A 27,771-nucleotide genomic window follows, 5' to 3' on the forward strand; every position below is an offset into this window, starting at 1 on the left:
GGACTAACAGCCTGAAAAAGTGACACCTGGATTTGAAAGTGTGTGACCCCATTTGGGGTTGGCCAGAATGGTAATTGACACCAGAGATCAGAACAAAATCCTGAACTTGCCAAGTCCTCTCTTCATAGCATCCAGCATTATTATGTAACCATGGTCAGCTTTCCCAGTGGACACCTCTGCCGCACTAAGCTGGTTTCCCAGTGATAAGGCCTAAGACTGACAGGTCAGAGAGAGCATTCGTTTGATCATCACTCCTCAAAAGCAGATACACAGAACCTCTTCGCTGCCAGGCTGTAGCTATCTAAATTGTTCAACTAATACTGTACTAAATTATCATTAATATGTACATCAATATAACACGCTGCTTTACAGAGTAATAAAAGTAAAGGCGCACCCTTGACCAAAGTATTTCCCCAGCCCCATCATAGTAAATTGAGGGCTGAGGGTTGAAAAGCTTCATGAAAAAGGCAGGTCTTTTTAAAAACAAAAACAAAAAACTGAGGGATTGGAAGGAAGGTGGCTCCCTTTCATGTTTTGAAAGGGAATCCTATGCACCCAGGGCAAAGGCGAGGCTCTTCCACTGCCCATAGGGTAGACTGCCATGTCAGTCTTGCTAAATCCAACTCCCATTCAGTACAACAATAACATTGCCTGTTACAGATTATTGCTGGGCAAGCCGGCTCCTCTGCAAGGTAACAGGATTTTGGGATGCCAACCCCAGCAGGGCCGTCCAACTGTTCTGGTATTCATTGGCATATAAAGAGCCAGCCTTTGCAAATTATTATTATTATTATTAATTTCATTTCTATACCGCTTTATATTTTAAAGAAAAATCTCAAAGTGGTTTACAGAATATTAATATACAGCTCATACCAAGAACTAACTTAGTTGGTCTTTAAGGTGCTACGGGAAGGAATTTTTTTATTTTGTACAGAATATTAAAACATCAATAAAACAATCTGAAGAAAGTCAGATATAGAGTATACAGTCAAAGCAACATAATTAACAGAAAACTAAAATATTATCTTAAAAGATTTCAAAATAAAACATTACAAATCTGGCTGCCCTAAATTGGGCCTGGAGGTCGCGCCTCGTGAGAGTTTTAGGAGGCGACTGAGGAGCAAGTGAGCGGGGGGGGGGGGGGCAAGACTAGCAGCCGCCGGCTACGAGCCCAGGCCAGCTCCCGCTGTCGGGGGCGCTGGCCCCGCTCGCTTTCTTCCGCCCCCCGCCCCCGCCCCCTGCAGAGTGGTAGCCCGGGTCACGGACGATCCTCTTCCTGGGGCTGGCAGAGAGAGGGCGGAGCGGAGGCCGGGCTCCTGCCGCCGAGTCACATGCTCACCTGGAGAAGGAGGAGGAGCGCGAAGTGTCTCCCAGGGCCGGGGGATCCTCCCCGGCTCAGATCCCCAGCTCTTCGCGGAGTAGCGGCTGCGGCGGCGACGGCGGCGGAGGCAGGCATTGGAGCCGCTGGGCCGGCCTGGGCTGGATCCAACCTGAGAGGGCAGCAGACCTTAATCGGCGCCTCCCGTTCCGCAAGACTCCAAAGCCCCGTCTGGAGGGAGGCGGAGGCGGCAGCCGCGCCGCACAAAGTTTGCGTGCTCGTCCGGAGGGCGGATTGGGGATCCGGCTCCATGCGGAGCGGCAGAGCCCGGAGCCGGGCTCAGGCGGGTAGATCCATCGCAATCGCAGCCTGGGGTTGTCGCCATGGGCAGCTGCGTGGGGAGGCAACACCGAGAGCGGCCGACCACCCCGGGGCACCCGCGCAAGAGAGCAGGTGAGCGCCGCCGGTCAGGCACCCTCTCGGTGCCGTGGCAGCCGGAACGGGCAAGGGAATCTGGGCCGCTGGAAACACAGCCGGGGTTGGGCCCTTGCAGACACTCCCCTGGGGGCCCTTTGCTGGAGAATTAACTTGTCTCAGATCCCCCACTCCCAACTGCCGCCATAATCGGGCACCGAGACCACTGCCAAGAATGGGAATAGGGCACCACTCTGCAATTGTCTTGAGTGGGCATCGGATCTTTCAGGATTGGGCCCGGATGAGGGCATAGCGGAGCGGACGGTAGTCTATGTGCTTCCTCTCCTGTTAGCGATGGGAAGATTCGGTTTGGGGGGATTTTTAAATGACCTGGATCTACTGGGTGGTCTGTACTTCCTCGGGGAAGCGTGTGGGATGTGTGTTAGTAAATGTATTGGTGGAGTAAGGCTCCCTGGAGCGATTTGGGTTTCTACTGATCCCTTAACTCCGTGTTTAGGAAGAGTGTGTGGGATGTCCCAGAAACTCGCCTACCGGATTTATGTAAGAGCCAGTCCGGCCCGTCTCACCAGATGGGTTGGAAGTGCAAACTACTGTTTCCCCACTGGCTCAGAAGTACAAGTTTGGGCTTGGGGCTGCTCTGAGGTCAGTGGGCTGCCACCTCAGGTTTCAAATCAGAGTAATTTTATTTATTATTGCACATTTACTAAAAGCACTTTTATGCAGCTTTATGTGTTGTTGCGGAAACAAGTAGTGCACAAATCGTAATAAGATGCATTGTAAGCCATACAAAAATAAAAGAGCAATATAAAATCCAAATGATACAGTGTGCATAGATGTGTGGCTAGGTCCTAGCAAGAACATTTCCTTTGCCCTTGCTGCTTGATTGGAAACTTGTCCTGCAAACCATCATCAGGTACTCTGGTACTCTGGTACTCTGCTAGAGAGATTGCAGCCTTCTCTGAACCTAGGTGCGGAAATTCATGTCCATTTCCAGGTTCAAGGGCCCTCCCTGCTAAGTCTCCTGCAAAATGATAAGAATTGAGCTAGCTTAGGCTTTGCTGCCAGAGTCTGTGCATGTGACCCTGTGTGGTGTGTGCCCATGTGCGCAAGACCTGACCTGACTTTTCTTAGTCCAGGTCAGTCAAGAGCACAATTGGTTCCCACCCCAGACGGCTCAGATCAGCCTCACTGCTGGAGCTGCATTAGTTGGATCAATAGCAGAAACCGCTTTAACTCAACAAGCTCATCAGCAGTATTTGGCATCTGCGGTGGTGCACACACACATTGATGCAGGGTTTCTGGAGACAGAACAGTCGACTTTTCAGCAAGAGAGAGGCCTTTGTGGACATGAGAGCATCTAAGGTACAGTCTCTGTGTACGGCTGCTAAGGGTTGATTATGGTTTTTCAGATTATTGGTGGTGCTAGAGCCCTGATTAAAACCATGCGCTTGCACTGCCAAAGTGATAGGTGACACCTCCTCACATGCTTCCTATAAATGGGTATTTTGGGAAGTGTTGTTTAGGGGCTCCCAGGCAGCCACTCTGCAGTTGCTACTCTGATTTCACAAAGAATTGTGTCCTGAGGTGTCCCTCCACGATGCCGTGAGACTGGATTTAACTTTGCTGAGCCCTGCACATACACCGAGACTGGACCCCACCAGCAGCACACACTGTCTGCTCTGATCTATAGTTCATGGTGGTCTGAACAAGGTATGCATCTCTGCATGTTCCCGCTGGAGAACTTTACCCACTCTAATAGAGATTGGGCTAATAGGACTCCTTGGCAGAAACCCTGAAATGCTTTGGCACCATAGTGGCTATTTCACTGTGTGGCACGAAGGTTTATACTTGACACCCTGCTTTATATGATACTTGAAGTGCTCACTTCATGCCTCAGGTATAGGAAGCTGTTGTCTATGAAAGCACAATAAACTAGTCTTGAAAGTGCCATGGCACTTTAAATATATATATATATATATATATATATATATATATATATATATATATTGGTGCTACTGACCTAAATGCTTCCAACTACACTTCTGGAATTTATTTCTTGGAAGACCTGAGCATGTACTTTAAAACCAAAAGTAAACACTTGGCACAGTTTGTAAGTCTTTCTTGGCAAATCGCTCTGGGCAGGAATGCCTAGCTTTTGCTTGTGGGGAGCACTGGCTGGAATCTCTATTGCTGTTGGGCTGGGTTGTGAGAAACAGGAAACACTAGCTTCCTTGTAGAGCTCATGTTTTGCATGTAGAAGGTCCCAGGATCAATCCCTGCTATCTCCACAAATTGCTGGGAAAGCCCTCTGCATTAAATCCTGGAGAACATCTGACAGTAAGTGTAGACAATAGTGAACTTGATGGAGCAGTGCCTTGACTTAATACTTAGTTCCATGCTGGGAAAAGGATTTAAGATTTTGTTAGTCTAATATCTTATACAGCAGGGAGCTGGCACCAAGAAGCAGGATCTTCTGGGACAGGATACACTACTCAAAAAGAATAAAGTTTACCCTAATGCATTTAGTCCTTTTGTTTAACTGTTTTTGCAAGCATGTCGGACTCCTGCTTTTGTTGGGCTGCAGTCCTACCCACTCTTACCAGGGAGTAATCCATATTGAGCACACATCGGGACTTGCTTTGAAGCGAAAATGCATAAAAGTGTGTTCGTTAGGGAGCAGGCTATCTCCCTGCCGCAGAAATCTTGAGCTGCTCTGAGGCTTTGTGGTGGTGTTTACCTTAAGTGCTTATGAAGAGTTGGGCTGGCACTCCTGGTGATGTATTGCTGGCATTTTGCAAACGCAGGCAGTGTGAGCTGAGCTGAGTCTTCAAGAAACAGCAAAAACATGTCCCTGATCTACGCATCCAAGAGTGTGAACTGGAAACTGTGCAGTCAAGTGCAATGCAAGCGTTTTGGCTGATGGGGTCTGCTGAGTTCTGGACTAAGCAAGTGTGGACTTTAAAAATATTTGGGGGTGTGAGTTGTACCAGAAGCTTAGAGACCAACAAAGGGAAGCTCTTACAGAAGGACTCTTCTTTCACTAGAGAAAAATAAAAATAAAAGGGAAAAAGCCCTGATTGGGTTAAGGGCATTGAAGATCCCATGGAACTATGAAAATAATTTGGAGCACTGATACCATTGCTGAACTCCAGCACAAGAATACCCAGCCAGATGGGCGGGGTACAAATAATAAATTATTATTATTATTATTATTATTATTACTTTTTGCCTCCAGTTATGACATAGTGTCAACTTAAAGGCTATGATCTTGGCTTCCGGTCGTAAATTATGGGTCCGTTACTATAAGTCACTGCACTTCATCCCAACAATGGGCTGGGTGGAATGATACTTAAGTTTCCCTATCCCAACTCTCTTGAGGCTCAGGCTGTTTTGGACACTATGTTCTTGCAGCTTCAGGGTTGTTTCTTGTGTCTGCATGCATGGGTAAACATAATATGTAAATTGCTAACACATGGACCTGCTTTACTGATAGGCCTATGAAATCCCATGATGGTTTGGGAATTCTGGTTTTCACAGGTCTTTTGATGAGTCAGGCCCATATGTTACCAATTTACACATTCAATTTGCCCGTGCATGCACATGACGTCACTGAAATGATTCCTACATATGCCACGCAAGTGTAGCGTGTGAACCTACCCTGGAAGAAACTCATCAGCGGGTTTGGGTGTTGTGCAATGTGCAGTTGCCTGGCATGCTTCTTTCTCCGAGTACACCCTATCATAATCAGAAACTGGCCCCACCAAGGGACTGCAGGACTGACTCATGCCTTTGCTCTGCTCATGCAGCCACGGATTGCAACTGCCTGCGTGTTGCTCCCTGCAATAATTACTGTTTTGTAGGAGGCAGAGAAAGGGAAACAGGAAATGGGGAGGGCTGGGTAAGTGGGCTGAGAGCAACACTTGTAAGTTACACCTTCCCAAAGAGGAGGCTGACTGCAGCTGATCCATAAAGAACAAGCAGGGGGGCTGGATATCATATGTAGAGGGAGAGAGGACTTCAGAGAATCATAGGGCTGGAGGAGAGGTGGGCTTATAGGCCACCAGGTCTCATCCCTGCTTGAAGAGACCACCACCACCACCACCTTCCTTGATGAGAATTCTTCCTTGTGTCACCACAAGCGTATTGCTGTTGAGTCTCTTTCTTTTTGCTGGCCCCTGCTTGCCCTGCCTCTGTTGATGTTATTGACTGATTTGCTTTGATGCTGTAGGTAGGCAGGGAGTTGACCTGTGCTGTCCAGGAGGTCATACCTGCCTTGACGGCTGTTGGCTTACCTACTCTGATGTCACAATGAGGCTTGCCTGGCTTGATTGTTTGCTGAGGCCTTGGAATCTGTTGGGTTCTGTGGACTGCAAGCGTCCTAGGTGAGACCAAACTGCTCTTCTGTGGCGAGATGGTCTTTCACGTGATACCATGTGGGTGCTGAGTCAGATCTGTTGAGCCATCCTGGGGCTTTTGAGAAAGAGGGACTTGTGGTTTCTAAGGTAAGGGAAAGCTAGAATGTTAAATACAGTGGTACCTCGGGTTACATATGCTTCAGGTTACATACGCTTCAGGTTACAGACTCCGCTAACCCGGAAATAGTGCTTCAGGTTAAGAATTTTGCTTCAGGATGAGAACAGAAATCGTGCTCCGGCGGTGCTGCAGCAGCGGAAGGCCCGATTAGCTAAAGTGGTGCTTCAGGTTAAGAACAGTTTCAGGTTAAGAACGGACCTCCAGAACAAATTAAGTACTTAACCTGAGGTACCACTCTACATGTGATTGACTCGCGTGCAACCGCATATACGTGTGGTGCCAGGAAATAATTAAATTGTTCAATTCAAATTGGAAATGGTGGGAGAGCTGGAGAATCCTCATGGCTGGAGCCTGAAAAGGACGACAGTGAAGGCAGAGGAAGCCCCAAAGAGACGGGAGGTGCAGTGGCACTTTGTTTACACTGCTCAACCTTCCCACCTAACAGCTGATGTGTGGAGTAGCGCAGCAGCAGCTACTTTCCCTCATGTCCTCCAGCCTCCTACCAGTCCTAGAGCTTCAATTCTAGTTGTGGATATTTCTGGTATGAATTGAAGAAGAGTGGCAGAGAGGTTGTTTAGAAGGTGCTCCCCACTTTATGCGATTTCACTTATGCACACGAGGGCCCAGAACGTAACCCACACATAAATGAGGGGGGTGCCTGTACTGAACTATTCTATGGTGGTACAGTATTTTAGAATAAATGGTGCTGTAATGACCCTACCAGCCCTGCTGGGGTAAGACAATGGATTAGTAGACTGGGAAGTTTTTCCGAACTGGCTGAAATTATGATAGTGGTACCAACATAGTGTGAGCTGATCAATGTGTTCTGATAGGGCCCAGCCCCTGGGCAAGCAGGTATTCTTTATTACTGTCTATTTTCTGCCCTTTTTCATTTGTGTGATTAAATTCCCTGTTTTGGATTGAGCTTTGGTTTGGATTTATTGCCTGGTTCAGTTGAAGGATGGGTGCAGACCCATGATCCTGGTTATCTTTGTGTCCCACGGGTCAGATTTTAACCCCCTGGTTATTTAGTGGAAGTCCCACCCTGTCTGTCTCTGTTACTACAAGAGCATCTTGCAAGGTTGGAAGCTGTGTGTCTCCCACCCTCTTTCTTCTTTGGCATGGTTCAGGTTTTCAGTAAGCTAGCCCTGTTACCTGCATGCAACAGTTCCTCTGGCAGGCTTTAATCTGTGCCCAGCCCCCAGCTCCCAGGCCTGATTGTTTGCTTAGCTCAGAAGGTGTTGCCCAGATGCCTCCCTGCAGAGCAGCTTAGGCAGGAATTCACACCTGGGAGCCTAAGTTTACACTTACTGCTGCTTGAGGGTGTGGCATAGTCAGTGGCCTTCAGAACCGTCAGGTAACAGATGTGCACAGGCTGTCAATTTAAAGGGGCAGATTTAGGGTATCTTATTGCAATGCCCCCTGCCTTGTGATTCATTCCTGTCCTGCTGCATCTTGGTGAAAGACAAGATTGCCTGCAGCTGAGCCCGTTCTGTGTTGACCAGATCAAAATAGGACAGGATTTCTGCACCTTTAATAGTTGTGTGGAGGAGGAAATTTTGATGGCTACAGCTTGTCACATTGCAGAGCTGAGAGAAACTGCACCCAGTAGAATTCTCCTGTCTGCTCAACTGTTTTGGGGCCATATCCTGAGCTGCGTTTGGTTAGCCTAGCTGACTCACAAAGCTGGGGTCCTTATTTGCTGACAGGCTGGCGCGCCACTGCCTGTTCATTGTATTCGTAACCCTCCCCTCTTCTGCACCATGTGGCACTTCCCTAGAGTGCACAGGAAGAGCAGTGCCAACATGACTTCAGTTAATGTGGCTTTTTCAGCAGACTTCTTTTTTTCTTCTACTGTTTGGGCCCTGGAGTCAATTTTGCAAGGCTGGTGCTGGGAGACCGTTCTGGCTTTGCCCAGTCGAAACCAGAATACAGTTCTCAGGGAAACAAATGCCCTTTGCGACATAACCCAGCATGGCTCATAAGAACATAAGAAGAGCCTGCTAGATCAGGCCAACAGTCCATCCAGCATCCTGTTCTCACAGTGGTCAAACAGATCACTGTGGGAAACACACTAGCAAGACCCAAGCCCACCAGCACCCTGCCCACCTGCAGTTTCCAACAACTGATATTCAGAGATTTACTGCTTCTCGCAAAGGAGGTGCTACATAGTTACTGTGGCTAAAAAAGGTAAAGGGACCCCTGACAATTAAGTCCAGTCATAAACAACTCTGCGGTTGCGGCGCTCATCTCGCTTTACTGGCCGAGGGAGCTGGCGTACAGCTTCCAGGTCATGTGGCCAGGTCATGTGGCGTACAGCTTCCAGGTCATGTGGCCAGCATGACTAAGCTGCTTCTGGGGAAACAAGAGCAGCGCATGGAAGTGCCATTTACCTTCCTGCCGGAGCTGTACCTATTTATCTACTTGCACTTTGACGTGCTTTCGAACTGCTAGGTTGGCAGGAGCAGGGACCGAACAACGGGAGCTTACCTCGTTGTGGTGATTAGAACCTTCCAATCGGCAAGCTCAGGGCTTAGTGGTTTACACCACAGTGCCACCTGCGTCCCTAGTTTCTAGTAGCCATCAATTTACCATCTCCTCCATGAATTTGTCTAATCCTCTTTTTAAAACCATCCAAGTTGGTGATCATCACTGCCTCCTTCAGGAACGAGTTCCACCGTTTATGTGCTGCTTGAAGAAGTACTTTCTCTTATCTGTCCTGAATCTTTCAATATTAATTGTACGCCAATGAGTTCTAGTGTTGTGAGAGAGGGCGAAAAATCTTTTCTCCATCCACCTTCTCCACACTGTGCATAATTCTATGTCACCTCCCACTTACCTTTCTCTAAACAAAAAGTTCTGGATGGCCTCATTAAAGGGGGGGGGGGAATCTTGGATGATCCCGCAGCCAACTCTGACATTTTCCAGCACCATGTAACGTAATTCAGGGGGCAGGAGTGTCCTTGGCTAATGCATCATGTATTTACCAATCCTGGTGGTGGTTCCCTTCAGAAAATGCTGATCCCTTCTGTTTTCTTGCAGAATGCCTCTTTTGTGCACAGGCAATTTGTCATCCAAGGGCTCATGCAGGGCAGAAGGGAGAAAGAGAGTGGGCACAGCTGTGTCTGAAGGGCATGTCCAGGCAAGAAACGACAGAGCTGTGTTAACACAGTGCATGGGAGCATCTTGCTTCCAGCAACACAAAAAACAAAATGCTTATGCCCTTTGTGTATCCCCTTCTGTGACCACAGATGCTACGTTTATGCTGTGTTGTCCCCAGATGACTTCTGGATGTGCAGTATTCCAGCCTCCTCTGTTCCTGTCAGGGTGCTTATTAATGTGTGTTGCTAAGGAGCTGTGCCTGCCCACCGGCAGATTCCCAAGGATGGGCAGTTGAGGAGTTGTGATTTACTGCATTCACACAAAACAGACAACACTTGTAGGGAGAGATGTTCAGGATCCTGAGGCTTAGTCGTCATCTTCTGTACCTGGTTCTCTGCCTTGTCCTGGCAGGAACTCTTTCATTCCCAACTCATTTCCATATTTGCCACATGTGGTTTTATGAGGCTCCTAAATCATCCCTCCCTCCCTGTGTTTCTCTGTGAAACCTCTTCACCGGGGCCTAACAGACTGTTACTGATTGCAGGCTGCACACCAGTCTTCAAGTCCATTGAGCTTTCTCCCTGCCTTCTGCTTTTGGTGCAGGAATTGCTCTCTTGTTTCCTTGCTATGCTGCGTGAGGGCACACATGAAGCGTTTTGAAAACAGTAGCGTGCTATATGGAAACCATCGCTGTTATGTATATTTTCAGCTCAGGAATATTGCCGGCTCAAGAATAGCAGGAGGATTAACGTTCAGTGTGTCGTTATCACATGCAGTCTCTACCTTCATAAGGACCTAATAAGAGCCCTGCTAAGTCAGACCTAAGGCATCTGTAGCCCAGCATCCTGTTTCCCACACTGGCCAACCAGATGCTTATGGGAAGGAATCCCACAAGAACTTGAGAACAATACAGTGGTACCTCGGGTTAAGTACTTAATTCATTCCGGAGGTCTGTTCTTAACCTGAAACTGTTCTTAACCTGAAGCACCACTTTAGCTAATGGGGCCTCCTGCTGCTGCCGCGCCGCCGGAGCACGATTTCTGTTCTCATCCTGAAGCAAAGTTCTTAACCTGAGGTACTATTTCTGGGTTAGTGGAGTCTGTAACCTGAAGCGTATGTAACCCGAGGTACCACTGTAGTCCTTTCCCACTGTCGTTTCCCTGCAACTGGTGTTCAGAGGAACTAGAAGCACTATGTCCTGGTGTAGCAAGCAGCCATCATGACTGGTAGACTGTGAGAAGCCATGAATTTATTAACACCCCTTTTAAAGATTTTCAGCTAGTAACCATCACCACAAACACCAGGAAACTAGAGTTTCTTAGGTTCTGCCAGTGGCATTCACAAGGGGTCCTAACATTGGCTTTGAGGGTTTTGGCAATGATATTTGGTACACCCTGAAGCAGTAGAAAGCATGTTGCAAGATAATGGCCCACTGGGCTGAGGATAAATTCTGAGCTCGGCCTTGCCTGTCCTCTCCTTATTCCCTGTCCTGCCCACATCTTTGTGGTCTTGGTGTTAAACAGCTGGTTCCTATTCTGTGCTGTCACCTTCCTAATTCTCATATTTCAGTTGGATCCAGCACATTCCGTTTAACAGTTTGCTCTGTTTTGCTTCTGGGTACTTGGTTTCCAAAGGAATTAAGAATCACATATTCCTACATTGAAGCAGATGCCACCTGACTCAGGAGAGGCAATGGCAGAAAGACCACTATAAGTTGTCTTATGTTGTTCAGACTGGCTACATGGTTCCCCCCCCCCCCCAGCTTGCCTGATTTAGAGTGAGATTTATTTCCCACATTGCCAATGCTCAGTTTCAGAGGGGTAGTCAGGTCAGTCTATACAGTGGTACCTCGGGTTAAGAACTTACCGTAATTCATTCCGGAGGTCTGTTCTTAACCTGAAGCACCACTTTAGCTAATGGGGCCTCCTGCTGCTGCTGCGCCGCCGCTTCACGATTTATGTTCTCATCCTGAAGCAAAGTTTTTAACCCGAGGTAATATTTCTGGGTTAGCGAAGTCTGTAACCTGAAGTGTATGTAACCCGAGGTACCACTGTATTGTAGCAAAAGCAGCAAAAATACCTTTTTGTGGCTGTTGCCTACATATTTGGTAAGAGTCTGCCTCAGTTTTGTGCATTTTATGGTATTTTCTGACCCGAGATCCTTAGTCCAACAGACCACAAACATTCATTTCTTCTCAGTTACACTTGTTTCTTGATTCACCTGTACAGAGGAAGAAAGACTTTTAAAACAGCGTGTGTGTGTGTGTGTGTGTGTGTGTGTGTGTGTGTGTGGTGTGTGTGCGTGTGTCCGTGTCCCCAGCATGAACTTAGTGTAGCTTGTCTCTTTCCTGTGTGCCATTTCACACAGGGATCCCATAAATCTAATATAATGGTTGTCTTGATATACGATCAAATGTTTTAATTCTTCTTTGTGAGGCTAGCGTAGGAGAGCCACTTTATCAAGTCATGAGCTGTTCCTTCCTGTCTCAAAAAGGTAGCTGAAGTCATTTTTTAAATGCCATGGGAAAACCAGTCTAGCAACTTGAAACCTGGCTTCCCCTCACCCACAGAGGAACACCTTGCTTCTGTAGTCAGCTACTGAACCTGCCTTCTCATTCCTTTGTCTAATGATTAAGAGTCCATTGCTTCCTAAGACTGTCCTAAAGACTGTCATGTACTGTATACGTTTTACATTTGGCTCCCTCCTTCACACAGCCTTTGGGGTCACACCCTCCCATAATCTGAGTAACGTTAGACATGCCATCATTTGTTTTGCACTAACAGGATGAACCATTTTAATATCATACCCCCAAGTAACCCAGAAATCAGCATGTTTTCTTTGTAGCGTATAATTATGTCTGTAATTTTGGTCTTGTTTGCCACAGAGATGACTGGGCCAGGTGCAAATGTAAGTCCGGGGTGCTCTAGGTATCAAGCGGGACTGTCAGGCTTGAGGGTGCTGAGTTTGAAACATGGCAGATTAGAGATCTTGCCTGATTCCCTTCTGGCATGTTGCAAACACAGTCCATGTGCTGCCTGTACAGGTGAGCTTCCCGATGGTAGAGCTAGAGATTGTGTTTCTGGGGAATAAAGAAGAAAGAATATTGAAGTGGAGATGGGGGAGGGGTTAGGTTAGGCTTTGCAGAGCAGGAGGGGAGCTCAGCCCATTGTTCTCTGAAGAGGGAGACAGCTGGGGAGTGGGAGGCAGCCCATCCCCACTTAAGCTGGGGAGAGGGAAGTTTGGGGGGGTGCAGACTCAGGTCAACATGTGATAATGTGTCACTTATCTGAAAACACCCGATCAGGAGTTGGTGCGAAGTGCATGTGTGTGTGTGTGTGCAGTCAGTGCCCTCCTCCTGCCTTGGTGAAGGAGCCCCAGTTCCTTTGAGACTTGATAGTGATAGACAAGCAGGCTCCGCTGTGGGGAATCGAAGCTTGTTACAGGGCACAGAGAGAGAGAATCTGACCCACTGCTGGCAATTTCACTTATCAGCTTAGCTAACTTGATATTTCCACACTGCACGAGTGCTGGCTGGGCCTAGCAACATCCTTAGTCTTTTTAAAAAATGTGGTTAGTTTTGCAGTACAACAGGTTCTGCAGAGTGACGATTCCTTAGCATGTTTTTTAAACCTGTTGTCTGTTGATCTCCTCGGATGCCTCCTAGCTCTTATGATTATGATTATGAGATAATAATAGTTGCCTCCACAGGCAAGTGGAAGTTAGGTAATGCGGTGTGTGTGTGTGCAGATCTTGTTGTCTCTTCACCTGGGTTTGAAAAGGACCCGAATATTTCATTAAAGAAAACCAATAAATGGCTGCTGGCACAGATGGGGCGATGCTTTTCCTGAGAGTCCCCTATGCACTTGCACTTCTGCTGGAAATGGTGATGAAATATTTGGCTGGCCGGATCCGTAACCTGATACAATAAGGCTTTGGATACACTCCTCTCTGTAGTGTTGCTGCAACAGCCATGACTCAGTGGTGGAGCACTTCTTTTGCATGTTAGAAAGTCCCATTCCCTGGCATCTCCACACAGGGCTGGGTTTGTTCTCTGTCTGAAACCCTGGACAGCCAGCAGACAATGCTGAGCTTGATGGTCCAGTAGTGTGACACTGTATAAGGCAGCCGTTTCCTGTGTCCTTGTGCCTTCTAGGAGGAGACACCCCAGGCAGGATATTTTCTCCCCAGACTCATCAACTCTGGTACTTGGAGAAAGGACGAAGGAGATTTCACACCACCTTCCACACACAACTGCTGTGTCAGGAATGAGTGGTCCGTCCTGAGCTATTGTGGGATTTTGGGGGAGCAAAAACCTACACATCACAAAAGGAACATCTTGCAGCAGGGTAAGGTGTCTAGAACCTGTGGCTGAACTGGCTGGACTTTGGTGGCAGTGTCATTAAATAGCAGCAGCTTTGCACTTGCTACCTAAGGTTGGTAGTGGTTGCCACTCACTACTTCCCTCTCTGCTTTCTGATCATGGATTGAGAGGCTGAAAACAGTTGTTTGAGATGGATTCCTGTGCACCTTGTGCCTGGTTCTTGAGCTGAGCACCGACTTCATAAAAGACAAAGCAGAGGTCCCGGGTTTGGAAGTAAACTGGATGTCTCCTAGCTCAACCTCTGAACCAGAGAAGGGCAGACCCAACCTCTCATAATCCTGAAGCTCCTTCCGATAGGGACCACAAAGCTGCCTATCACTTTAAGAGCTCGGAGAAAGCAAGAGAGCCTGTGCCAGGCAGTGACAGTGCTTCCTGGGCAGAGGGACCATAGCTGCACACTCTCACTGCCTTCTGTCTTTTAAAGTAGCAGGCAGAATGGCCATAGTTGTTCTGATTAGTGCCTGATTGGCAGGTAGACCTAGAAGCTGTCTCAGGGTTGTCCAATGGGGACCCAGCCTGCTCTGAAAGCAGCCTTTGTACCTCTTCAGTCAAAGACCATTTCCTCTGCGTGCTGAGTTGCCTGGAGCCAAAGGAATGGTGTCTCTTGTCTATGGAGGTGGCTGCTGCCTGCCTCTTCCTCTGCCTACTACTGAGCTAATTGTTCCCACGCTAATCTCCTTGAGAAGCTTAACTTAGCTGGGGGCTGGGAGAAGCCAGGAGACTCTACCTATGGCCTGGTAATGCCAGCGGCTTGCTGTAGAAAGCAGGTGGCCAAAATAAGTTCTGATTTTGCAGTGCAAGTAGAAGTTATTTCCCTTTGCTCCTGTATTACAAGGTGCATAAAGGGAACTGTTTGCCCTTGGGGTTCAATTAGCTCCAGCAGGGGGCCTTGCTAGCCCCCCCCATCCTTCATTACAGAATGTGTCTGCTAAAGATGCCACATAGCTCATTTTAAACAGGCCTGACCTGTTTTTACTTGCCATCTGTCCAGGTTTTTGTTTTAATTCAGCTTTAATGTCGGGCACCAGGCCATTTAAAAAGCAATTTACGTATTAAAATGGCGCAACTACAATAGTTCATATGCAAATAAGCCACCACTCCTTTTGGCTGTGTAAATGTGGGAACCCTATTGCCAGGCCTGCCTCAGGTGCCCCTCCTCCTCCTCCTCCTCCTCTGCAGGTAAAGGACCTCTAACCAAAGTATCCTGGTCCCTTAGTCATGATGGCAACTCCCCCTTCCTATCCGGGGCAGCCATAAAAGGTTGCTACCACCTGTAAGGTATCGGTGGAGCCATCCTCAATGATGCAATGGCCATGTTTGGGGACAAGGGAAGGGCCACCCAAGTTTGGGACTTGACTTGTCTCTTGCTTTTTCCAGCTTTGTTCTCTTTTTCTGAGAACATGTCTTGCCCCTGGCTTTTCTCTTCATCTACCCACCCTAATTAGACTTAAACCTGCAGCACAAGCTTCTTATACAGCTGACTTGAAGCTAAATCCCCTTGCAGAGCCAGCCTGGGCAGGGTCAGCTCAGGAAGCTGGCCTTCTGCTTCCTCCACAGAGAGCGCTGAGCAATGCACCTCTGTGAAATGCATGAGGGGCGAGTGCTGTGGGGAGGCCTCCCCTCTGCGCGCCCCTTGAATCTGGAGGACATTTTCCTGGGGGATGAAAGGGCCACAACAGCATTGGGGGCAGGGCGAGAATTATTGTCTGGAAAACGATGTTTACTCTGTGTGCCTATGATTTCATCTTGCTTGCACTCATGGAATCCGTCACAGAATTTGGCACCCATAAATTCTCCGTTTTCCTGTTAAAACCACACATCAGTTGCTGTTACGGCTGTGAACAAAAGCTGGGACACGTGGGCAGTGTTGGGTCTTCCCTTGGGTGCCTTGCTCCCATCTCCCTTGCATCTGACCATTCCCCAGATCAACTCATTTGAACGTTTCGATCTTGGAAGCAGAAGACAGTATGCGCACACACAAAAAGCAAAATACGTGCATATTTTGCATGATTTCCATAATTTATTCAGGTCACCGAATTTGAACCTCCTTGGTGCAGAAATATACACAGCCCTCATTGTTCGTCTTTCCTCCCAAGTACCAAGGAGAGGTTGTTGCGAGATAAGAGTCAAACAATATTGCATTGATTTTTCCAAAACAATTAGTCTCTATGATCTCTTCTGCTGCAGATAGTGACCCCACAACCCATGAGCAGCTGCTCCATAAAACTTACTTCCTGGTAACCTAGTGGTTACAGATTCTGTGCTGTGGTGCTTTTGTGGTGGGTGGGAGAAGTCAGCTGGGAATGAGATGGCAGCAGAGAGTCACTATTTGACTTTGTCCCAATGGGATCCATGCAGGGCTTGCTCCCTTTGCTAACGTGGCACTTTTATCCAGGATGGGAGGGGGTAGCTTTTACTTTCCCAGCTATTTAGTGGTCTTATGAATATTACATGAGAATTACAGGCTCCTAAGAAGGGGAATGGCTCTATATTTCGCTCCCTGTTCCTTGGAAGCCAGGCTAGTGGCTAGCTGTCCATTCTGGGATTCAAGGGCAGCCATTTCCCCCAGCAGTGTGTGTGACTTTCTGACCTGTTCCAGGGTTGTCATTGGCTAGCAAACTCTCCGTACAGGTTTTATTTCTGCAAATGGTACTGAAGCACTGCTCTTTCTCACTGCTCCCATTAAACTGCAGCTACTTACCCCAATCAATGTCTTCCTGGCCATCTCTAGTACCCCTAGAGATTGTGGCTGGTTAATTACATCCTGGCGGCAGGTATTCCAGTCACCGCATCTCGTGGGGTTGGGCTGGATCAGAGTGCTTGCTTCCCGCACATCTCCCCCTCTCCCCCCACTTTCTCCAGACTGAACATTGCAAGGAGGCTGAAATCTACAGTGAAAAGGACACCAAAGTCTACAGCAAGCAGCAGCAGCATTCTGAGGGGCTGCTTGGGAAGCAGAGGAAGCCTTGCAGTGAAATCAAACCTTTGGTCCATCTGGCTCAGAATTACGGAGGCTGATTAGCAGCAACTCTCCAGGATTTGAGGGCCAAACTGCACACGGCACTGAATGTGTCGCTTGGAATCGTGTCAGGGGTGTTGTTGTTGTTTATTTAATATTGGTGCAGGGCCCTAGTTTTCATCAGGACCACAGTGCAAGGGGTGGGGAGGTTGAACCCAGTTAACACACACACAGACAAACACACACACACAAAACACACTGTTGTTAGCCTAGTAACAACCAATGGTTGGGGGAGTTCATTGGGAATGTGGGGAGGGAAGGAGCCTTCTTGCACTTTACAGTCCTGATAAAACCAGGCCTCCTTGTGCCTGCTTTAAAAAAAAAACCACCACCACAAAGTGTTTCCAAGTGATACATTTGGCATCACTTGCAGTTTGGCCCTTTGACAAGGAATGTTTCCCAGCCCTTCCTGCAGATGCCAGGGGCTGAACCTGGGACCTCCTGCAGGAAAAGCATGGGCTCTGCAACTTGAGCTGCAGCTCTTCGGAGGTCCTGTGCCAAAGAAAACCTCAGGAGACCTTGCTCAGGGCTGCCCTCCGGTTGTATCTAAGATCCGTTTCCTGCTGCTCCTTGGGACCCATTGACATGACGTCTGACTGTTCACCCATGAGTGTAAGACTCCTAAGGACATGGCTCAGTCGGATCTTGTATTGTGCTCAGCCGTTGACCCCTGGTCTTATTTGTCATCCATAAACTTTGGTCTCCAGCTGTTTGGGACTACAACTCCCATCATCCCTAGCTAGCAGGACCAGTGGTCAGGGATGATGGGAGTTGTAGTCCAAAACAGCTTGCGACCCAAGTTTGGGAAACCCTCATACTCACTATTGCAGGCACGAGGAACATAGGATACTGTCTTACACTCAATCAGACAAATGGTCCATACAGCTTAGTATTGTCTTGTCTGTTTGTTTGTACCCTGCCCACCTGACTGGGTTGCCCCAGCTGCTCTGGGTGGCTTCCAAAATATGTATAGAAACAAGATAAGACATTAAACCTTAAAAGCTTTGCTATACAAGGCTGCCTTCAGATGTCTTCTAAAGGTTATATAGTTACTGCTCCTGGATTAACATCTTCCCCATTAAAGCTTTTATAACCCACTTTTTTTTCTCCAAGGAGCTCAAGGTTCTCCCCCTCCTCAGTTAATCTCCACAACAATCCTGTGAGGTAGGTTAAGCAGAGAGGCAGTGACTGGCCCAAAGTCACCCAGTGAGCTTCCTGGCCAAGTGGGGATCTGAACCCAGATCTCCCAAGACTTAGTCCGACACTCTAACCCAGCCTTTCTCAACCTTGGGTCCACGGATGTTCTTGTACCACAACTCCTATCATCCCTGAGCACTGGCCATGCTGGCTAGGAATGATGGGAGTTGTAGTCCAACAACATCCAGGGAACTAAGGTTGAGAAAGGCTGCTCTAACCGCTACATCACACAGACTTAAAATAAAAATAAAAATCAGCATTTTTTAAACTGTTGCCCTCTCCTTTTCTCACCCTCCTGTCCCGCCCCACTCCATTCTCTCATTCCTTTGAATGGTTAAATCAGACAGCTTTAGAATGGGATTGTACTTGTTGTGAGCCACTGTGGCAACTGTAGCCAAAAAGATGGGTGCAAGAAGAAGAAGAAGAAGAAGAAGAAGAAGAAGAAGAAGAAGAAGAAGAAGAAGAAGAAGAAGAAGAAGAAGAACAACAACAACAACAACAACAACAACAACAACAACAACAACAACAACAACAACTCTGAGGCATGCTTGAGTTGGGGACTTTGTCTGAATGCACTGCCATGTGAGAGATTGTAATGTGACTTGGCATTTTCAAAGGTTCTCTCTATATTCCCCTCATACTCTGGAGCAGAGAACATGACTCACAATTCCATCTCTCCCCCCACTAATTACGCTCTTAATGTTAGTGCTCCTTGGCCCCATCATTATACTCAGTGGCGGGTGACATTCACTGGGTTGTTTTGCAGAGCGCCAGTTATATCCTGAGTATTCTTATTTGTGGTTTCTGTGTAGACCCACCCTTGGGCTATGTGCCTCTGCTCATGAGAGCTGTGGAAGTCTGTAGAGCAGGGGATTCCCAAAGAGTGGTCCATGGTCTGCAAGCTTCACTCCGGGAGCTCACGGTGTGTCTGTGGATTTGGGCTGGAGACAGGAGCTGACCCACCCATCACATAAAACTTAAAAATCAATGCCAATGTTTTATGTGATGGGTGGGCCAGCTCCTGTCTCCAGCCCAAATCCACACACACCGTATCTTAATGCTTTTTTATGGCAGTGGTTCCCAATTAGCTAAGTACTGCAGGCCCCCTGTACAGTATTTCAAAAGCCAAGCCAGGACCCCCGACTTTTAAAAATGTTGATATCTCTATGGTAGCTTTTGTTACATGAATGGTGCCATGGATCCCATGGGTGGGTTATGAAACACCAACTGGGAATCACTGTTTTATTGCATTATATTTTGAATTCCATGGAATTCTAATTGAAGTACTGTTGACTCGCAGCTTATGTACATTTAACTTGTGTGATCCCAGCTTTAACTGGTTGTATCCCAGAAGGCAGGGGGATGACAGAGTGTGGGGGGGACCTTTGGCAACCCCACCTCCCATTGCACACACCTTGGGAGAGCCGTTCAGAGGTGCAGGGAGAGTCTGTAGCTGCCTTGGAAGAGAGTGCAGAGGTGCAGGGAGAATGCTGCGCTGTGCTTTTTATGGTTTTAAAAATGTTGTTTTGACTATACACAACTTTGGCTTTATGCGCTATCGCCCAGAATGTAACCCCCGCATAAATTGAGAGTCAACTGTACAATAAAATGCTACATATAAGAGATAAACCTTCAACATTGCACTGTTACCCTCCATCAGTGCAACCATTTCTGGATAATCTTCCCTCTCTTCCTTCTTCCTCTGATTCTCCAGAGCAGATTTAGGGGAGGAGGTGCAGGGGGCCTGTGGAAGGAGGAAGGAAAGCCCCATCATTCTCATGGGATCGTTTGCGTTGGCTTCCGCTAGCACACCAGGTTAATTGAATTTGGGCTAGAGGGTTGCATTCAACTAAGTCTTACTCAAAGTTGAGCCACTGAAACAAATGAACCTGAGTTAGTCATGTCCATTAACTTCAGTGTGTCTGCTGTGAGTAGGACAAATATTCAATACAACCCAAAAGAAGCCATAGAAACCATACAGCATCTAGCACAGCACATTTGCTGCAACAGGCGAAAATAATAATTGAAGTGCTGTGCCTGGGGGGAACGTTTGGGGACATAAGATGAGCCTTCCGGATCAGACCAATGGCTCTTGTAGTCTCGTATCCTGTTTTCACAGTGGCCAAACCGATGCCTGTGGGAAGCCTGCAAGATGGACTGTTCCAGAAAATGAGCTGAGGAAGGGATGTGCCTGCCTCTCGGAACATGCTCCAAGGAGTGTAGCAAACACCTTCCTGTGTAGCCCAGAACATTCCTGGCAATTTCACATCTAGCCCAGTAATTAGGCTCGTAACGTTGGTATTGTTTGCCACATCATTATCCCCAATAGTAGGTTGCAATCCCCGTATTATTTTGCAGAGCAACAGTTATGACCTTCCTGAGCTTGGATATGTTTGTTAATATCTCACATGGCATTAGCTTTTTGTGCCAAATCATCTCAAAAGGTGGCTCATGTTTAGTTTGTCATTCTGTACACACACACACCAAGACTATCCACACAATGCTGCTTCTGCAGGTTCTCTCTTCTTTATAGATGTACATTCTTGCAATCTTTCCAGTGTTATGCTCCGTATGTATCCTATTAAATTTCATCAGTTTTGTGTTCTCGGCACAGATCTGCCGTGTATCGAGAGCAAAAAGAAAGTTTGTCCTCTCCTCCGTGGGGCTTTTAGCCCCCTCCAGTTCCATACTCAATTAAAAGAAAACGTTTCATAGCCTTCTCTGTTTAATGCTGAGTTATTATTTCCCGAGACAGCTTTCCACTCAGATTGTGAGGCTCCCTGCTTTGTATTAGCTGTTCCTCAACTTGGTTGCGTGCACAGTTTTTGGATGACACATTTAGAAAATATTTGGAAGGCCAAAACAAAGCTAAGATGGAGAATGCAAGATTTTGTGCAGAGATAAAAACGGAGGAAATGTGCCTGTTCAGAGAGGGAGATTGAGGAGAGATGTGGGAAGTATTGAAATGTCCCCCTTTTAAATCACTGTTAAGAAAAACGAGTTTCCTTTAGAAGGGAGGTATAGGGGTGTTTGTCGGCAGATATGCACCTGCTGGCTTTGTTTTGGGGTGCCTCGTGGATCTTGCATCTGGTAAAGGAGCAGAACTTGAATAAGACACTCAGGAATCCGTGCCACAATTAGGAAGAGAACCCCGATGAACTGAACTTTTCTCAGAGGAGCCCCTGCCTTGCTGTAGCCCATCCTTTGCCAGCCCTGCGACTCACCAGACTCCAGCTCCCTGGCTTATTCTCTGGCTAATTCCCTGTGCTATAAATACTGCCTGGGGTGAAAAACTCCCTATGGCTCCGGTCAGGGTGGTGGCCATGCAGGAAAAGCTCTGCCAGTGGCTACGTGACTCGTGCCAGGCTATGAAAAGGGCGGGGCAATGGCTGGCAGAGGAAAGAGTCTGGCTAGGGTGAATCTCTTGCTTTGGGACACCCCCATTTGAAGCCTCCCTCTCCCTCTGCAGGTCGCAATGAACCTTTGAAGAAAGACCGTCCCAAGTGGAAGAGTGACTACCCCATGACCGATGGGCAGCTGCGGAGCAAACGGGACGAGTTCTGGGACACGGCACCGGCCTTCGAAGGCCGCAAGGAGATCTGGGATGCGCTCAAGGCTGCTGCCTATGCAGTGGAGGCGAATGACCACGGGCTAGCGCAGGCCATTATTGACGGTGCTGGAGTGACCTTACCCCACGGTATGTGATGGCAGGACGGGAAGTGGGCAAGAGAAGAAATAGCACAGGGCTAGTTCTTTCTGCCTTATCTCTTGCCAGAGGTAGAAATCATGCCCTGTGCTGTGAGCATAAAATGGGAACTTCTATCCAGGCAAAAATCATAAAGCAGGAATAGGCAATCGGTGCTCCTCTCCAGGTTCGTTGGACTGCAATCCCAGAATCCTTGCATGGCTGTTGGCCGTGTTGGCTGGGCTCATAGGAGCTGGGAGCTGCAGGGCCAGAGATTCTCCCATCCCTGTCTTAGGGCCTGAAATCCCTGTTTGAACCCCCTTGCCTAACTGCCACAGTACAAGCACACATGTGCACCTGCAAACCCAAGATAGCAGCAAATGTGCCTTTATCACCATGCATATTATGCAGGTTAGACACACACGGAAGTAATAATTGGCCATGCCTCCCTGCTACTTGTCTCCACTGTGAGAAAGGTGTTTACTGCCACAAAATATATGAAGTGTCCTCAGAGCGGGTACTTCCAGGATTCTTGAGCTCTTTTGATCCCTTCTGTACACATTTGTTCCTGGAATAAGGACAACATTCTCCCAAGACCTGAACAAACTGAGACAGCTTTGCACTGTACCTGCCACGTCACCTTCAGGAGGAAAGAGAAAAAGTGCCAACTTCATCCCTGTTACCCTGTGTTAGTCTCTGTATGGATGAAGCATTTATTTGTTTGTTTATTAACATTGTATGCTACTCTTCATCCCAAAGGGGCAAACATCAAAATGTTAAAACAATACAATCTTAAAAACAAAACAAAAAAACACATTACAACTTTTTGAAACAATTTAAAAATGTCTTAACACATTTAAAAGCAGTCACATAGCCTCACAGTTACTATTTTCAAGGTTGTCATGGCCAGTACCTATAACCCATCAAATGCCTGTGTAGTGGCACCTGCCCTGTGGAACGCCCTCCCACCAGATGTCAAAGAGAAAACCAACTACCAGACTTTTAGAAGACATCTGAAGGCAGCCCTGTTTAGGGAAGCTTTTAATGTTTAACAGACTATTTTATTATTTTAATATTTTGTTGCAAGCCACCCAGAGTGGGAAGCCAGATGGGTGGGGTATAAATAATATATTATTATTATTATTATTATTATTATTATTAAACAGGGAAGTTTTAAATTTCTCCTGAAAGCCAATAATGAGGGAGACAGATTCACTTAATCCTGGAGGGCCATTCCACAAATGGGGAGCCACGAACGAGAAGGCCCTGCCATGGGTCAAAATACCAACTGGGCAGCAGCCAGAATTAGTATGACCTACAGGGCCTCACCTGCCAAGCATAGGGCCTGGGGTGCTTAATGTTGCGCGAGATGCTCCTTTAAATACTTGGTTCCTGAGCTATTTAGGGCTTTGTACACCAGCACTCACATCTTGAATTGGGCTCAGTAACTTGCTGGCAGCTCACTGGCAGCTGGGGTGTGATAGGTGGCTGGGCAAACTTGTTTGGTTAGAGAATTGGACTAGGACCTGGGAGACCAGGGTTCAAATCCCCGCTTGGCCATGAAGCTCACTGAGTGAGTTTGGGCCAGTCTCTTCTCTCAGCCTAGCCTACCTCACAGGGTTTCTGTGCAGATTGAACGAGGAGGTGGAGAACCATGTACGCCACCTTGTGCTCCTTGGAGAGAGAAAAAGGAAATATAAATAAATTAAATAAGGAGAGGAAATTGAAAACTTACATTTAGTTTGGTGGGGAAGAGACTGGGTTCCGTTCCCCCCTGTAAGCCTCTCACGCCCCCTGCTGGCGCTTTCTTTCCCCTGCAGGCTCCCTCACCGAGTGCTATGACGAACTGGGTAACCGCTACCAGCTTCCAGTCTACTGCCTGGCCCCCCCTGTCAACCTGATCATGGAGCGGAGCGAGGAGGAGGGCGTGGAGCCGCCCGAGCCAACGCCCAACACCCGGCGCGAATTCCCCCTCAAAGTCCGCCTCTCCACGGGCAAGGACCTGCGCCTGAGCGCCAGCATGACAGACACTATCGGGCAGCTGAAGAAGCAGCTGTACGCCCAGGAAGGACTGGAGCCCGCCTGGCAGCGCTGGTTTTTCTCGGGCAAGCTCCTGACGGACAGGAGCCGCCTGCAGGAGACCAAGATCCAGAAGGACTTTGTCATCCAAGTCATCATCAACCAGCCGCCTGCACCGAGGAACTGAGCTGGAGGCGGGTGGTGCGCGCCCGGCCTTCAACCCAGGGACTGAGATTGCAGGAGGCTGCTCTTGCGCCTGGAGGGGGGGCCAGCAGGTGGCGCCCTCGGAACCAGGGCCGGAAGGTTCCCCAGCGGCCCCTGAGAAATTGCACACACTCACTCGCTGCAAGAGGCAGCAGACTGAGTTGACAGCGCAGATGGGCAACATTGAAAGTGGTTTATCCCCATGGTTTGTCTCTCGGGGTCCTTTGGGGCCATTTTTTTTTAACTTCCCAGAACCCCAAGGATCGGACCTCCCTCCTCCTCCCAAATTATCCAGGCTCTGGGCTCGGCTGGCACCGAAACACATGCCTCCCCCCCCTTGCTCAGCTCCCGTCCGGGCTGAGCTGCCTGCACTTGAGCCTATATGACGGATTGTGGACGCTGTCTCCTGGGCACAGCTCTTGTCATTTGGGCACTGAAGAGCTGGAGACCAAAGCGTCCCTGACATGAGGGGCCAGGCTGGGCCCAGGGCTGCACTACGTGGGTCAGAAGACCCTGCCGGTTCTGGCTCCCCATTTCCAGGCCACTGAATGAGACCTTGAGTAATGCTGCAGTTGGCCCTCTTTGCACAATTTCATGGGATGAGCCCAGCAAGGCAGCTGCTGCTCATCCTGATTTTATGGGCAGCCCCTCAACCAGATAAGGTGCGATACGGGGGAAGATGGTTTGTATGTATAGGTATTAGTGTAATTTATCAATAAAGCCTTTTCCAACTAGCCTGGAGCCTGATTTCAGCTGGGAACTTGCTTTGGGTGCCTTCGCTTTCTGCAAGCGTCAAACGACTTAAAGAACCGGCCTTATGAACTTGGTAAGCTGGATTTGCTTTTGAAGGAAGAGGTTGTCAAGCAATGCAATGCCTGAGCATCTCCAGAAGGGCAATGGGCAATTTGCATGAGGCAAACCAGGTAGGAAAGGCTGAAGCTCAGTGGTAGAGCAATTGCCTTCATGCGGAAGGTCCCAGGATTAACCCCAAGTGGGGCTGGGAGGGATTACTTCCTGAAGCCACAGAGAGCCTGTCAGTGTAGACAAGGCTAAGTGAAGTAGACCAATGGTCTGTCTCAGTATAAGGCTTCCTGTCTCTCTAGGAACCTGAAACTCAAGTTGAAATATACTCGGAGTCGCAAAGTGATTTCATGCTCTTTATTCAGCTCATAGTGGTGAGGAGGAATGAATGAAAGTCCCCTCAAAGTATCTGCCTTATATACATTATTTACACAATGGGCTGCACATGATTGGCTAATTCCGGAATTGTACTGTAAACCAATCAGGTTGTGGATTCACTTCAATCTGGAGCATGATTGGGTGGTTCCTGCCAACCAATCATACTGCTGCATTGTTCTAGGACCAATCAGACTGCTGCATTCTGAATCCTATTGTTCTAGGACCAATCAGACTGCTGCCTTTTGGATCCTATTGTTCTAGGACCAATCAGACTGCTGCAGTTTGGATCCTATTTGACTCAGTACATAACACCCCTCCCCTCTAAGTTCCAGTCCTGCCCGGGAGGTCGCATTCATAGTCCTCAAGGTACGCTGGCGGCCTACGTGTGCGTTGCGGCCTGGGGTGTTCCCTGGTCCGGGGTTCTGGTTCTGGCTCGTGTTCCAAGGATGCTGGCTGTGATGGGGCTGTTTGGTCTGGCGCAACCGGCTCGCTCAGTCGTGGTTCTGGTTCCGGTGTCCTTTCGGCCTCCCGGGACCTCTCTGTATTTACTGGTTCTGCCTCTCCTGCTGGCCCCTGCTGCTCTATGGGCCTCACTGCCCCACTGTTCCCCTGGGACTCCTCTGACCTGTCCTCCTCCTCCTGGTTTTCTCCCGGGAATCGTCGCCGTATCTGGTCACAGTGGCGGCGCCAGCATTGCCCCCCATCCGTTAGCACCTCGTACGACACGGGGCCAGTGACCCTGGTGACTGTGGCGGGTACCCATGCAGGGCCTGCCCCAAAATTCTTTGCGTACACTGGGTCCTGGGCCTCGAAGGTCCGGGGGTTCCTGCCTTCCCCCACCCCTACCTCATCCTGAGCTCTATCGGGGTGAAGGCGGTCCAATCTGATTGCAAGGCGCCGACCCATTAGTAGTTCAGCGGGGCTCCGGCCAGTCGTTGAGCTGGGGGTGCTGTGCTGTGCTAGAAGGAATGTGGCAAGGCGGTACTCCCAATCCCCTTGCGTCATGCGGCGAAGGGTGTCCTTGGTGGTCCGCACCATGCGTTCTGCTTGGCCATTGGTGGCAGGGTGGAATGGCGCCGAACGGATGTGGCGGATGGCGTTCTGCGCTGTGAAGGTTTGGAATTCTCCTGACGTAAATGCAGTCCCGTTGTCTGAGACGAGAGTGTCAGGGAGCCCGTGCGTTGCAAACAGCCTGCGTAGTACCCGGATGGCTGCGGATGTAGAAGTGGATGGTACCAGTGCGACTTCCAGCCATTTGGTGTAGGAGTCCACCACTATGAAGAATGTTTTCCCCTGAAAGGGGCCAGCGAAGTCCACATGCAGGCGTGACCATGGTGCTCGGGCAGACTCCCAGGACTGGACTGGGGCCCTTGGGGGATCTGGGCGGGATTCTTGGCAGGCCTGGCAGTGTTTGACCCAGGCCTCTATCTCTCCGTCGATCCCCGGCCACCACACATAACTCCTGGCAAGGGCCTTCATTCTTACTACCCCTGGGTGTGTCTCGTGTAGGGCTGTGAGGACCCTTTTGCGGAGGGGCTGGGGAACAACGACCCTGCTTCCCCATAACAGGCACCCCTTGTGGGCCGACAGTTCATGTTTGCGGGTTGTGTAGCTGGCGAATTCTGGCCCGGGTGTGCTGGTCCCAGGGGGGATGAGGTACTATTACCGTAGGCCAAGATCAACAGGGAGCCGGGCGGGGTAGCAGGAACGATGGTAGAGCAGAAGCAGGAAGCCAGGCGAGGAACCGGAACACTGGTAGGGTAGAAGCAGGAGTCCAGGCGGGGAACAGGAACACTGGTAAGGCAGAAGCAGGAGTCCAGGCGGGGAACAGGAACACTGGTAAGGCAGAAGCAGGAAGCCGGGCGAGGAACAGGCACACTGGGAGTGCCAAACAAGGCCTGGGTAAAGCAGATACTTCACAACGACGTTGCTCCCGCAACCTGGGACCGGGCTGCCTGACCTTTATCTTCTTCTAAGGCCGGGGGCGGTCCCGGCCCCCAGAAGCCCCGCCTCTCTTGGCCTTAAGGCGAGCACTCCTCCTGGGAGACACCAGTTCCCTTCGCCTCTCTGCCCTAAGCCTCTGCAGATCAGGAGAGGCCGAAGGGTTACTGGGCCCCGGGGGAGGCTCACCTGTAGCCACTGAGTCTTCCAGCACCTCTGGGGCCTGAATGATTTCACCTGGTGCCTGCTCTTGAGTTTCCTCAGCAACTAGGTCTTGCCCCAGTTCAGCCGGCCCTGGAGGCGGGGACTCCTGCGCCGGCTGGGATTCCTCCGGATCACTCTCAGACTCGGAATCCCAGGCCATCACACCATCCCCCCTCCCAGGCCCCCCCCTCACTTGAGGGCCCGGACCCGGCTTGCTGGGATACGCTGCATGAAACTCCCGGATGCAGGCAGGTGCGTGGACGTTGACCGCTGGTTCCCAGGAACGGTCCTCTGGCCCATACCCCTTCCAGTCAATAAGATACTGCAGCCTTCCCCTGCGGTATCGGGAGTCCAGAATGCGTTCCACCTCGTACTCAGGCTCTCCCTGTACCAAGACTGGCTGCGGTCGGGGACGGTCCGGGTGGAACTCGTCGGGTGGGGCCACCGGACTCAGAAGGGACCTGTGGAATACCGGGTGAACCTTCAGGTTTGCTGGCAACCGGAGACGGAATGCCACAGGCGAGACCTGGTCCACGATAGGGAACGGGCCGGTG

At 49.2% G+C, this 27,771-nt stretch overlaps 1 protein-coding gene across 2 annotated transcripts; it reads left to right on the plus strand.

Moving 5' to 3' along the window:
* Positions 1–1,374: 1,374 nt before the first annotated feature.
* UBTD1 (ubiquitin domain containing 1) lies at positions 1,375–24,627 on the plus strand. Of its 2 annotated transcripts, none has more exons than XM_081863888.1 (3): positions 1,375–1,771; positions 21,455–21,682; positions 23,491–24,627. In XM_081863888.1, exons 1-3 carry the CDS (start codon positions 1,702–1,704, stop codon positions 23,874–23,876), a joined length of 684 nt encoding a protein of 227 aa, XP_081720014.1. In that variant the 5' UTR covers positions 1,375–1,701; the 3' UTR covers positions 23,877–24,627. The 2 variants fall into 2 exon arrangements, with proteins under 2 accessions (XP_081720014.1, XP_081720015.1); XM_081863889.1 differs by lacking the exon at positions 1,375–1,771 and adding an exon at positions 6,093–6,255.
* The last annotated feature ends 3,144 nt before the right edge of the window (positions 24,628–27,771 follow it).

Source organism: Podarcis erhardii (assembly GCF_964252035.2).
Source record: "Podarcis erhardii genome assembly, chromosome: 5".
In the NCBI taxonomy this organism is placed as follows: Eukaryota; Metazoa; Chordata; class Lepidosauria; order Squamata; family Lacertidae; genus Podarcis; species Podarcis erhardii.

Bases quoted from the DNA above. Each gene is read 5' to 3' on its own strand.
- UBTD1 (XM_081863888.1), top strand. From the start codon at position 1,702: ATGGGCAGCTGCGTGGGGAGGCAACACCGAGAGCGGCCGACCACCCCG. The intron at 1,772-21,454 runs GTGAGCGCCGCC...CTCCCTCTGCAG, and splicing joins GCACCCGCGCAAGAGAGCAG to GTCGCAATGAACCTTTGAAG. The intron at 21,683-23,490 runs GTATGTGATGGC...TTTCCCCTGCAG, and splicing joins TGGAGTGACCTTACCCCACG to GCTCCCTCACCGAGTGCTAT.